At 41.2% G+C, this 13,263-nt stretch overlaps 1 protein-coding gene across 1 annotated transcript in view; it reads right to left on the bottom strand.

Annotated features, from left to right (window-relative positions):
• The window catches only part of MTUS2 (microtubule associated scaffold protein 2), a 596,801-nt gene that overhangs the window by 164,153 nt on the left and 419,385 nt on the right, over nt 1-13,263 (bottom strand). The window contains exon 6 of the mRNA XM_028505192.2: nt 7,727-7,888. Within this exon, the coding sequence (XP_028360993.1) occupies nt 7,727-7,888 (162 nt within the window). The remainder of the gene's footprint in view (nt 1-7,726; nt 7,889-13,263) is intronic.

Genomic DNA, 13,263 nt, shown 5'->3' with positions numbered 1-13,263 from the left:
CCAAGCTCTTTCCTATTTCTTCTGCCATACAAATTCTGTGTGATAGAAACTAAAAATTCCCTGTGGCTTATTAATACAGCTGTTCTACTCATTGGAACAAAAACCATCATGTGTTTAGAAATATGTCAATGGTACCTTTTTTAAAAAAACCTAAAAAGATGTAGTCAATTAAAAAGAAAAAGGGCTCCTATAACTTGCTATTTCTGCCACACGGTAGGCACAGAAGCATTGTGCACTGGGAGCGGGGCAAGGCCCGTCCTCTGTGGGAGGACTCCAGTCACAGCAGCTGTGTGAAGAGGGCCCCTGCTGTCAGAATCACCTGCTTCCAGGGCTACAAGAAGGGCCCTGGGTGCAAATATGAGCTCCGCAGGCAGGTGCCCAGGCTTCTGCATCTAACACTTAAATCTCCTGGTTTTGTTACCTTGGGCAAATGATCTGATATCTCTAACCCATAGATTCCTAACTTATAAAATAGGGTTAAGAACAGTACTTGTGATATAATAAAAAAAAAACAAAAAAAACAACACAGTACTTGTGTATCACAGGTTTGAAAGTTAGGATGAAATGAGACGGTAGGTAAGGCTAAGCATACAGTAAGTATTCAATAATTCAAAATGCTGGCTATGATTGTTATAGTTGCTTATCAATGAACCAGCCCCTCAGTTTGGGCTGTTTAAATTTATCCCATTGCCCCCTCACAGATACACAGCAAGATGTTGTCACATCACTTTAAGTTGCACATACTAAATAATTAGGCATTCTACTCTTATTCACTCCCCATCTCTCCCCTGTCCTGTAAACTGTTCAATATTAGAGCTACTTCTAGGCCGGAGAACTCTGTATTTCAGGGTCCTATCTCTGGGAGTCCCATGCTGGCTTCTGATTGTTCAGTATGTAGTCCAGGTGACCATGGTGGAGCCACAGAGAAATGAGACAACACATGGTTGTAAGCAAATTGTTTTTCTTTATCTGACATAGAATTCCAATCACATTCATGCCCCTCTGGGGTCTCATCTTCTACCACACACACTTCACAAAACACATATGGCTTCTCTCATAAGAGGAATCCTGCTTGCTTTTCTCATGGTATGATATATTATGGAGTCTTAAGTAAGCATTGCATTCGCCATTCTTTCTTAAGTCATAATCAACTCATACTTACTCAGCCAATCTTCCAATGGATAAATGAATGCAGGATATTAGAGGAGGCTTTGGAGAAAGACAGACCTTAATCCAAATCTTGGGTCAGCTACATAGTAACTGTGATTCTGGAAAAGTCATGGTTAGCTCATGTTTGGAAGCAGGAGAAGAGGTACTCCACAGTGGGGCTCTGGGGTAGAAAAGAACGTGGTGAGTTTAAAGCACTTAGGGCAGAGCCTGGCACATAATACTGGTTGATGAGTGGTCGAGACCATGCTGCCAATGCTGGTGGCGACCTCCACTATGGTCAGTGCCTGACTCTTCACAGCTGTGCAGTCAACAGAGCTCCTGCACGAGAATCAGGTGTTTGGCAAATGGTTGGAAGCATCAGGACAAGGAGAAGGGTGTGGCATGGGCAACGATGAGTGAGGAAAGATGCAGGGACAAAAAGAGCCTTGGCTTTTTCAGGGAACTGCAGGTGCAGGTGGTGGCAGGGCCAGAAGCCTGAAGTGGAAGACAGGCACAGCTCAGAAAGGGTCTTCAGGCCAGGCAGGGAGCCTGCATCTGTGCCCACATGCCATGGGGAACCACTGAAAGTTCCTATGCAAGAGAGGAACGGGACTGGATTTGCGTGTACAAAAGTGGAGAAAGGCCACTGCCAGCCCTCGGGGAGGGTGGGCTGCAAGGGTTCAGACTCATCTCAGGTAGGCTGGTTGGGTAATTATTGAGCAGTAAAGTGTGAGGCCCAAAGTAGTTATCAATACAAATATGCTGATGGAAGGATTAAAGATGAAAGATAGGAAGACTTTGCAATGACCATGAAATGTGTCCTTCGTTTCCTGTTACCTTAGGACATAGATGACTGACATGAATCTCTTCTTATTGTATTTCTTCTACCTCCTCCACCCACATGATGAAATACACCGGTATTTCATCAGGTAAGATAACAAGTAGAATACATAAGAGGTGTGGCAAGAAAAGTTTTGAATGGTGACATGCAGGTAAAATTTCCAAACTCATCCTGTTAAACTGGGCTAAATCATGGTAGAAATTTGCATAACAACACATTTAGTATAGTAGGCAGAGTTCAAAAACACCAAAATGTCAGAAATCACAATGGAAAACAACTCTAAAAAACCATTTACATTTACTATTGCTGGACCAGCTCCCACAGTTCTTCCAGGCTGACAGGCTGAGTGGGTAAAATACCAGGGGTGTGACCTTTCAAATACACTATATGACACACCCGTAGGGGAGTTAGGAGCCCCAACCAAAGGAAAGGCTTCACATGGCCTGCAGGTGGCGTAACGGCAAGGTGAGTCACAGAGGTTCAGGAATTCTCTGGTACTCCATGTATGTCTTATATTGCTTCCCAAATTATCTGAAATGTCATTATCCTTGCTATTGTTTCAGTGAAAAAAATTTGAAAGTCAGAGCAGAGAAAGATAATGTTTCTTCCCCCTTACTTGGATCATTCTGCAGCATTTCAGTTATAACTGCTCAATAGAACCCTAGGTCACAAAACCGGCAACAGAACCGATTACAGTTTTAAACTCAAGTGCTACCCCTCCAAACAGAATCAAACTGTCTTAATGAACTGCTTAAGGAGCAAGCTTTGTGTAGTGCTGGTAACTCGGGTGGACTCACCAGTAAAACTAGAGACTGAAAAAGTAGCTGTGATTCTGTGTGATCTTTTTCTGGCTGTCTGTCTGGACCACTTTACGGCTTGCAAGTTCATCCATAAAAGGGTCAGGAGGAGGAGAGGGGTATATTTTCAAATTGACAAGGTATCCAATTGTTAGCAGCCTAGTCAAAGACTTCAAGGGGAGCGAGCCTCGGGACCTGTACTGTTTACCAAGAGGGAATTCCTGGTGCTCGCCTGCATGGAATGCTGTCCTTACCACTGCTGTCTGGCAACTTCTACTGACCCTTCAGGTCACTGCCTGTGTGTTTTCTGCACACTGTGTTGCATCTATACAATACGCTTTATTGTACACTCATTTCCCTTTCACAGCTCTTAGCATAACTCTAATTAAATCATTGAATATATGACTTCTGTTTCTCTCTCCTGTTTTACCATCGGCTCCACTCATCATAATTTCCCCAGGTGTCCAGCACAGAGCTCAAGTTAAAGAAGGTGATCAGTAAGCATCTGTTGAATGAGTGGATGCCCATCCAAATTTCATCTGTCCTTACTACCTGGGATGACTGAGTGCTGACTTTGGTGTCACAGCTTATGATTCACGGTGCTTCCAGGCCAGCTGCGAGGATCTAGGACCCTCCCCACTGCTGGCCAGATAGAACAGCAAACAGGAATGACTCTCAGAATAGTGAAATGCAAGACTCCTCTTACCACACATCCCAATGTCAACTCCACTATATCCTTCTGTCTCTGTGACCTCATGCAAAGGAATGGGTCTCAAATTGATTGCTTTAATTTTTCTCCCCCACCAATTCTTTCTAACACATCTACTCTCCTATAACCTCCTTTATCCCAACCTATTCCTGTTTTCTCTGTTGGCTTCACAATGACAAATAAGTTGAAGCTGTGAATGCAATGGAGACTCTGCCTCAGGGAGGACACAGTCGACACCACACAGCAACACCAAGAGCCCAGGGCAGCCTGACTGCTTTGAACTCGCCTCCTGCAGGTCCCACTCTGTGGAGGTTCTACACATTCCTGAATCAGCCTGGGCTTCCACACTGTAAGGGCTATGACTCTTTCATTAGCAGGGAAACAGCTGACTCTTAGAGCTATTAACGCTCAAGGTGCATATATCACATGCTACGGTAAGAATCACCTCAATTCATCTAGACCCTAGATTCCAGTGGCAGTTAAAGTGATCCCTTTACCTGTCTTGTCTATTCCTAAAGCAGATTATTTTAGGTCAGCAAGCTCTCCCTCAGTTTCTTCATGTAAAATGTGCCCATACGGGGAGATGATGCCTGGCCGACTAGAGGGAGGGCGGGGCACCTGTCAGAGCAGCTCTGTCTGGGCCCTGTGCACATGGAAGCACCCAGTAAATACATGTCAATGACATGTACAAGTTACTTGTATTTTTTAATTATAATATGCCCCCAAATACCAAAATTTATGGAATTTAACACAGAAAGATAAACCTCCTTTAAAAATAGTAAAATTAATTTTTATGATACAGTAGAGTTTTGTAGTTTGTAGCATAACAGCCTCACTATTCCCAGGGATTTTTTCCCCTAGGTAGAGTGGAACCCAACAATAAGACACCAGCTGTTCATTTTCCTGTGGATAACCACAGGAAATCCTTCTATGCCTTAGGCTGGATAAAGAAATTTTATTTTCTATAATCTATCATGACAACATGACAGAACCAGAGGACATATTGACCAAGAAGTAATCTATCTTCAGATCAATATTTTCATCTGAAAATATTTTCCTATTTGCTACAACAACTACAAACCAGTTTGAGGTAAAGCCCGACAATTCATGTAAAAGTATATAGATCAATGCTCTGGGGAGAGTTTGTGTTTGACATGCGAACAGTAGGAGAGCTTTCCCTGAAAATTTAAAAAGGAAGAACCATTAAGAAATCAAGGCTAAGTTCCTAAAATTCTTGGGAACCTTCCCTTTACATACTCATGTGTAAGATGTTTAATATTTATTTTACTATTAGCATTAAACCCACAGCACTTTGTATTGTCATCGCACTGGTGTTGGTGAGGCAATAATCTTACAGGAAGATGATGTTACAAGAGTGGGTCATATTTTACACCTCCTCCAAATATGTTTCAGCACAGTCTCAACCTGTGTCTGAAAACCCAGGGAAGGAGGGACATGGACAGACTGTGGAATTATTATAGGGGATCTGGGAAACCACATGCATTGTCCTAGAAAGAAGAACTCCATCTCTAAGAAGTATTTCCAATGGTAGTTATCTCAATAAAATATAATTAATTGGCCTCCATCTGAGTAAACCTTCAAGTAGCATAGTGCTAGCAGAGGTTTGGTGTACAGGTTTTAAGTCAGACAGACCTAGAGGGATGGCTGCTCTGCCACACAGAACCTGTATGACCCTGGGTGGCAGGCTTCACCTAATTTCTCTAAACCCTGGTTTCCTCCAGCATTAAATGAGGCAGAGCATGCAAACCACTAAGCACACTGAATGGTGTACAGAGAATCCTCAGATGTTTATGGCCATTGAGCACTTTCCTTCTACTGTGTGAGTTACCCATTTACATCTTTGACCCATTTTTCAAATTAAGTTGTATTTTTCCTTATTGATTTTCAAGAATTCTTTTAATTGCTTGCATATTAACACTTCGTTGCAACATTTTCTATCAGTTTATGATCCTTCTTACTTCCATGATATCTTTTATTATCTTTTCATGTCTTTCATAAAAATTTTAAATTTTTGTGTAGTTGAATCTATCATTTTAAAAAACGTTTTCGGGTTTCATGTCATGCTAAGAAAGGCTTTTCCTATTCCAAAATTTTAAACTAATTTCTAATTATTTCAGTATCACAAAAGATATTTTAAAAATACAATTGAAGTTATTGTCTATTATGCTGTTCAACAGAATGTTTTTACAGTCATAGATTTAAAATCTGAAATATTTGTGCTAGAAAATAAACTTCTCTCTTCTGATGAAGCGACATGCTCCTCTCCCCCTGATTGTGCTGCTTATTTTGCCCATGTAGCCAGGAACCTCTGAGCCCAGTTCTGTCAGGATTTTCTCTTTTGGGTTACTTGGATTTTAAATCCTTGTACCTGTGGTATTCTGGGCCCTTTACTGCATGCTACCTTGGATTTTTCCTGAAATTAGAAAGTCATTAAATAAAAAAATAAGTAAAAACAGAAAGAGATTAATTAAATAAATGATAAAACCTACTTATATTTAACTTAAGCCTTTCCAGGTCACTCATTTCTTAATCCACCTTACTATGAAGTTTTGGTCTGCTAGAATGAACTGGAACCCAGCAGCTAAGATTACAAAAATCTTGCTCTCACTCTAATTATTCATTTACAAATCTGTCCACTTCACTGTGAGAGTCTCCAGGATAAGGTCGGTTCTGATTATCCTCAATCCAAGTCACTCATGGCTTAAAATGAGCACTCAGGTGTTTGCTGAATAAATGAACCAGAAAAAAGTCACTCACAGAAAGCTCACATCAGGAATCTAGTTTAAGGAGGCAGCCCCAGGACTCCTAGGGTATGTTTGATTGTGGGTACATGTGGCATCTACAATCCTGGATGATAGTACTGAGCAGGTGACCCAGGGGTGCAAGAGTTCACCATCATTAGGCTGGAATCACCAAGGGAAGAGAGCAAAGCATCATAGTTCAGAAATGTTTCCGATGGCCGGGGTTAAATCAAGGTTGGCATGACCTAAGTAATTAAAATAACCCAAACACTTCACAGTTCCAAGGAATCCAATTATTTCAGACTTACCTGTATACTGCATGCCTACCTTCTACTTTCTAATTAGCTTGATGATGAACAGTTGAGGCCATGTGGAAGATGACTTTCTTTAGAAACTAGATTTCATTTAAATTAGAAATTCAAGCCACTGGAATAAATGAAAAGCTAAACTTCAATAATAAAATTTTCTTTTAACAACAATAGTTTTGAAATACAAGGAAGCCTTAGGTGTTGGAGTTAGATAAAAGAGAAAGTGTTGAAATCTTTAAAATGAGCTTTCTGCTTGTTTTCACAGTTCATACCTGGTAACTTAGTTCCACACTGTCTGGGTTTTCACACAGTGTGTGAGGTCTCCTTATCCTAGGCAGGGAACCAAATGAATGATCGCCCGCCCTCACTGATCTTGTTTTGCATTGGCTTAGGGCTCAACATCTGGTCTCCCTTCCTATTAGTATGCCTCCACACAGTGAGGAGGATGGAAAGCTAAGAACTATGTGCTTGGACATCTCTGCAGACTCTGTGTGTGAGATCGGATCAGGAGGAGCCAGTGGGGCAGGGCCACACATGGGTTGCTTCAGTGGTTTCTGCTGACAAGCACCCTCACTGTCCCATGTCTACATCAGCTGTTTCCTGCGTCTGGTCACCAGCTTTGTGGATGTGAAGGGCAGGGTTGTCCGTTTTGCTGATTTGATTCCAGTCAGCAAAGCATGGCTCTGGGTCAGTCCTTCTGTAGTAGCCATTTATCCCAAGATCCCAGCTTTGGTGGCTCAAGCCTGAAGCCAGCAGGAGGAACAGTGTCCCCAGGACCCTGGAGAAGCAGCAGGTCCCATTAGGGTTCTGGGACTCTCTCCCTGGGAAGTTCACGTTACAGCTTGCTCCTACAGTTCTCCCAGTGATTTCATCAGCACATCCTTCCCTGAGACTAATATTAACCTGGTCTAAAATAGCTTGATTCCTGCTTTCCAATCAAAACTATGTGATTCAATAGGTTACCATTCAGGAGAAGAGTGAGAGGCAGTTGTGATAATTTAAACATATGAAAAAAGAAAGTACCTTAAAAACAATGCTATTATTATTATTAATTTTACCATTTGAAACTCATCTATGATCCCATCTAAATAAATGATATACACAGGGACTTTCAAAAAATATTTTAATGTAGGAAGAGTGCTCCAAGGAGAAAATCTTACCGGTGGGTGTGGACACAGATTTTGGTGCTGGGAGCAAACTCCTGCGGGGTGTTGTCACACTTGAGGACACCGGTGGGGCCACCCGGCCAGCTCCCTTGGGTGCGTCTTTGGAAGGCAGAGTTGTCTTCAGGGCTGGCTGGTCTTCATTCCCCAAGGTTGAACCTGTAGGAGGCAGACAGTAGGTTAATTATAACTTCATGAAAAATGGATGGATGCCCTCACCATTTGCTGTTGCCAACCAATCCTGCCTTAGAACTCACCCTGACTCTCAGTGAATAGCCTTGAAAAGCACTTCTTCTGAGACCAGAAGTGGAAAAGAACTCTCTTCAGATACCCTATAAAAGCCTGTCATTTAAATCTCCTGCACAGGGGGCCCCACAAGTCAAGAGTAGCCTCAGTCCAGAGATTTTGTCTGCATGCTTCATACACAGACACACACATGCACACACAAGCACACGCGTACCCCATCCCCACAAACCTAATTTCCTTGTAAAAGATTTCACACACATGCACACATAAGCCACCCCATCACCCAGACACCCAATTTTCTTATGTAACATGTGCACACACTGGCCACGCCATCCCCACACATTTACTTGATAGCTCATAGAGGATAAGCAACCCTCTTTTGGAAACCACTGTGAGTGACATGGGAGGGGTGAGAATAGGAACTGACACACTCATCACAAATCTGGGCAGTTTATTCCAAGCTCCCTGGAACCCAGCTGATCCCACCTTCAGAATAAGAAGTCTGGGATGAAGGGAGACAATAGGAAACAGGGACACAGAGAATCCCTTTGAAACTCATGAAGCTTTTGTTCGAAAAGTTGAGGCCTCACCAAACTTAGAGGATTCTGAATTAGAGCCTCATTTATTTCAAAGGCAGAAGACATTTATGGATAATTTCAGTTTACTATTTAACACAGAAACTGACTGTTTAAATACAGTGTGTTTATAATCAACTGCCCTGATGCTCTGACAATATGGCAAATTGGGACATATGTCAGGTCTAAATGCACAATGTGGCCCAAATTTTTCTTCTAGATCTTTCCAAACCTACAGACACCACCATCTATTTCCTGTTAAAGGATAAATCTCCTAATCTTCTCTGAGTATAGCTGCAAGGCCTAATTTACTAAATTAGATAGAGAGCCTTAAAGTAGTAAGACTGCTGCTTGTTTGGGATAAAACCATCTAGTCATAGGAACAGGACCATCTACTGTGGAAAATGAGCAATGGCAGCTAGAAAAAGTATACAGAATTGTAGTGACAGATTAAATTATTTTGCCTTCATCATTTGAAAAGGATAGTCAAAACATTCTATTTAGATAGAGACTTCATGAAAATGATAACATTATTAAAATGGCTTTAGTATTCGAACCATCCAGGGTTTTATTCAAACACTTAGAGTAAGAGATTCAACCACTTTCCTCCTTTTGAAGACCTGAAAGTCTGTTTAAAATTAGTGAAATTTGATTTGCTTCTAAAGAAAAGTGTATTTGGAGAGGAAAAATAATAAAGTATTATTTCCTAACACAGAATTTATGCCCTATACCTCTTTTAAGGCATTGAGTAAGATTTAAATAGCTCCAAAGAGTGCTAGGAGAATGCATTTGATCTATGCAAACAGAACTAATGCACTGAAACTCCACCTAAAGGATCTGCATTCTGTGCTAGATGGCAGAGAGGAAAGCAAGCACATCTGAGCCAAGCCTTGTCAGGAAAGGGGCCGCCACACATCTGCACAACAGTGAGTCTCAGCTTCCGACTCACAGAGCACATTCACCAGTCCAATCCAGAACTCAGAATCTCTGGAGGTTTGTAGAATATTTCAGAAACATTCTACATAATAGAATATTATGGGCTGGAGACCTCAGCCACTCCAAATATTTCACATGAATTGTCTCATGTTTAGCCTACTGCAGATAACACTGCCAGAATAATCCATTCACCAAAATGTGTAGTAGAGGCTGAATTGAGCACAAAAGCTTTCACACAGAGTCTTTTCTCTATTAATTCATTAAAATTTCCTAAGAGGGAAGATATTGTGTATCATCTGAAGAGTTCAAATACCCTTTTGTCAAATGCTCTTGCACCTTGCATCATTCTCTTACATAAAATTTATTATTCATCGATGAACATGCCAACTTGGAGGCTTGGCCACCAGGCTGGGAAGTAGCCTGTCTGTTTGAAGTACAAAGTGTCAAGCAAGCCTTGTACTCCATTCTGAGAGAGGTTTTGAATTACCAAAAGTAAAATAAAACAACGTCATAAAATAAAACTCTATTTATATGCTCTGTCAGATAGAGCTGGTGATATAGAGTACCATTCTTTGAAAATCAGCTGAAGAAGTCCAATAATGAAAACAAGATCACTGGGCAAATGTAAAGTACTCTAGAGACTTTCAGTCAAGATGATGGAGTAGGTGGGTGCTGTGCTCACCTGCTCCCATGACCATGTCAAGATTACAACTAAATTATAGAACTACCACCCTTGAGAACCACCTGAGAATGAGAAGAACAGAACCATAACTAAGGATATAAAAAGAAGCCACATTAAAACTGAATATTAAATGTGAACTGTAAGAATTGAGACTTCTGGTTAAGATGGAGGGATAGGTAAATACACCTTGACTCCACACACAACTATAGCAAAAAATACAACTAGACTACAAACCAAATTTCACCTAGGGTTGTCGGAAAATCAAGCTGTGTGGTAGTCCAACAACCAAACATTTAAAGAAGTCACATTCATTCAGACAGGCAGGAAGGGCAGAGATGCAGAGAGGTGCAGAGAGGCACCAAGAGGTGTGGAGATGGGAACAGGTGGTCCCACATCCACATGTGGTGGATAAAAATGGGAGGGATACCTTGAAAGCAAGGGATCCCAGTCCCAGTCCAAACCACCCAGCCCAGGGTCCTAGCTCCAGGACGATTAATACCCCATAACTTCTGGCTATGAAAACCAGTAGGGGTTGGGGAAGCAGAAGAAACTGCATCCTCTTAAAGGTCCTGCAACAGAGTTAGGACTCACACAGACCCACCCCTCCTTCTGGGATTCAGCATCAGGGCAACAGCTGGAAGGGCACCAGTGGCATATGGGGAGAAATGAAATGAAAGTAGGGAGACAGATTCTTCCCAGGCAAAACTCTAGAGGCCAGACAGTGGCATTGTCCCCTCTTCCAGGCCTCCCCCACACAGGGCAACAGAATGGTGAGATGGGTTGTCCTACCCTGGTAATTACCTAAGGCTGTGCCCCATATGATTTAGCAGGTGAGCTAAAATAGGGAGTCAAAGCAGCTCTACCTAATAAACAGAAACAAATACAGGGAGGCTGCCAAAATGAGGAGACAAAGAAATATGGCCCAAATGAAAGAACAGAACAAAATTCCAGAGGAAGAACTAAATGAAATAGAGATAAGCAACCTATCAGATGCACAGCCCAAAACACTGGTTATCAGGATGCTCCAGGAACTCACTGAGTACTTCATTGGCATAAAAAAGACCCAGACAGAAATGAAGGTTGCATTAAGTGAAATAAAGAAAAATACATAGGGAACCAATAGTAGAGGGGATGAACCTATGAATAAAATGAATGATTTAGAGAATAAAGAAGGAAAAAGCATACAATCGGAACAGCAGAAAGAAAAAAGAATTTAAAAAAATGAAGAGAGGATTAGGAACCCTTGTGACATTTTTAAACATACCAACATCCAACTCATAGGGGTGCCAGAAGGAGAAGAGGAAGAGCAAGACATTGGAAACTTATTTGAAAAAATAATGAAAGAAAACTTCCTTAATTTTGTGAAGGAAATAGACATATAAATCCAGGAAGCACAGAAAGTCCCAAACAAGATGGACCCAAAGAAGACCATACCAAGACACATCATAATTAAAATGCCAAAGGTTAAAGATAAAGACTCTTAAAAGCAGCAAGAGGAAAGCAGAGAGTTACCTACAAAGGAGCTCCTATAAGACTGTCAACTGATTTCTCAAAGAGACACTTTGCAGGCTAGGAGGGACTGGCAAAAAATATTCCAAGTGATGAAAAGCAAGGATCTACAACTGAGATTACTCTATACAGCAAAGCTATCATTTAGAATGAAAGAGCAGATAAAGTGCTTACTAGACAAGATAAAACTAAAGAAGTTCATCATCACCAGACCATTATTATATGAAATGCTAAAGGGAATTATGTAAGAAAAAGAAGGTCAAATGATGAACATTAAAATGGCAATAAATTCACAATTATCAATAATTGAATCCAAAAGACAAACTAAGCAAACAACTAGAACAGGAACAGAATCAGAGATATGGAGATCATTTGGAGGGTTATCAGCTGGGAGGAAAAGGGTGAAAATGGGGGGAAAGGTGCAGGGATTAAGAAGCACACATTGGTAGGTACAAAATAGACAAGGGAATCATAAGAACAGTATAGATAATGGAAAAGCCAAAGAACTTATATGCATAAACCATGGGCATGAACTAAGTGGGGGACTGCTGGAGGGAATGGGGGTACAAAGTAGAAGGGGGCAAAGGGGAACAATTGGGATAACTGTAATAGCATAATTAATAGAATATATCTTTTTAAAAAGAGAATAGAATTGAGCACCTAAAAATGTCAACTGCAATTGAAATTTTTTTTTTAATTTAAAAAAGAAAACTATATTTGGAAATGGTACTGAATTCTATAAATGCTTTGGATATTTCTCAACGATGCAGACAATAGGAAACCATTGTTTGATAAGAGGAAGAAAAGAAATGGAAATAAAACTGTGCTTATGTGAGCCAGGAAAATGTTTTTTTTTTTTTTTTCTGGAGAATTCTGCGAGTGGAAGTGGTTCATGTATCTAACTCAGCCATCTCATCCCCAGCCAAGCTAAACCTACCTTTGCCTCAGGAGCTGAGTGGTAAATGGTGCAGACTCAAGAGAGAGCCAATCAGGCTGTGGAAACCACAGCCTCTGCCTCCCACCTCTCTGCTCATCCGTTCCTTCCTTTGTAAGTGGGGATAATGGCAATCAAGCTCACAGAACCATCCAGAGAATTACAAGAGCCAATGCAAGTGAATTTTCAAAGAGCTGATATAGGAGTGGGTATGAGAAAATGCTTAGAATAGTGTCTGGTACAGGGGGCACTCGGAAATATTAGTTATTAACTTATAGGTTCCTTTTAAATTCAGTGGCTAATCACCACAGCAAATCAGTTTTCACAGGAACTTGGAAAGAGTTCAGGGATTAACATCACAAGAGCTGCTCTCAGTGAGAAGAAAGGCTGAAGTAGATCTGATAATAACTGCAGCATGAAAGACTAAAGAGAAGAATGCTATGAATGTCTTTTAAAGAAATGATGAACTACTTCAGACAAAGGGCAAAGTGAGAATGGCAACGGAATGAGGAGCCAAGCTTCAGAAGTGCAACACACCGCCAGCTCCACGATCAGGGAAACCCCCAGGACAGAGGGCCTGAGTGGGTCGACTTCCCTAGAGATTCAGAATTGTTTTCCAAATTGCTAGTTGCACTTCACACCAACCACACAT

Source organism: Phyllostomus discolor, chromosome 2 (genome assembly GCF_004126475.2).
Source record: "Phyllostomus discolor isolate MPI-MPIP mPhyDis1 chromosome 2, mPhyDis1.pri.v3, whole genome shotgun sequence".
Lineage (NCBI taxonomy): Eukaryota > Metazoa > Chordata > Mammalia > Chiroptera > Phyllostomidae > Phyllostomus > Phyllostomus discolor.
The sequence above is the reverse complement of the archived record's forward strand: the minus strand, read 5'-3'. Positions and strand labels throughout refer to the sequence as shown.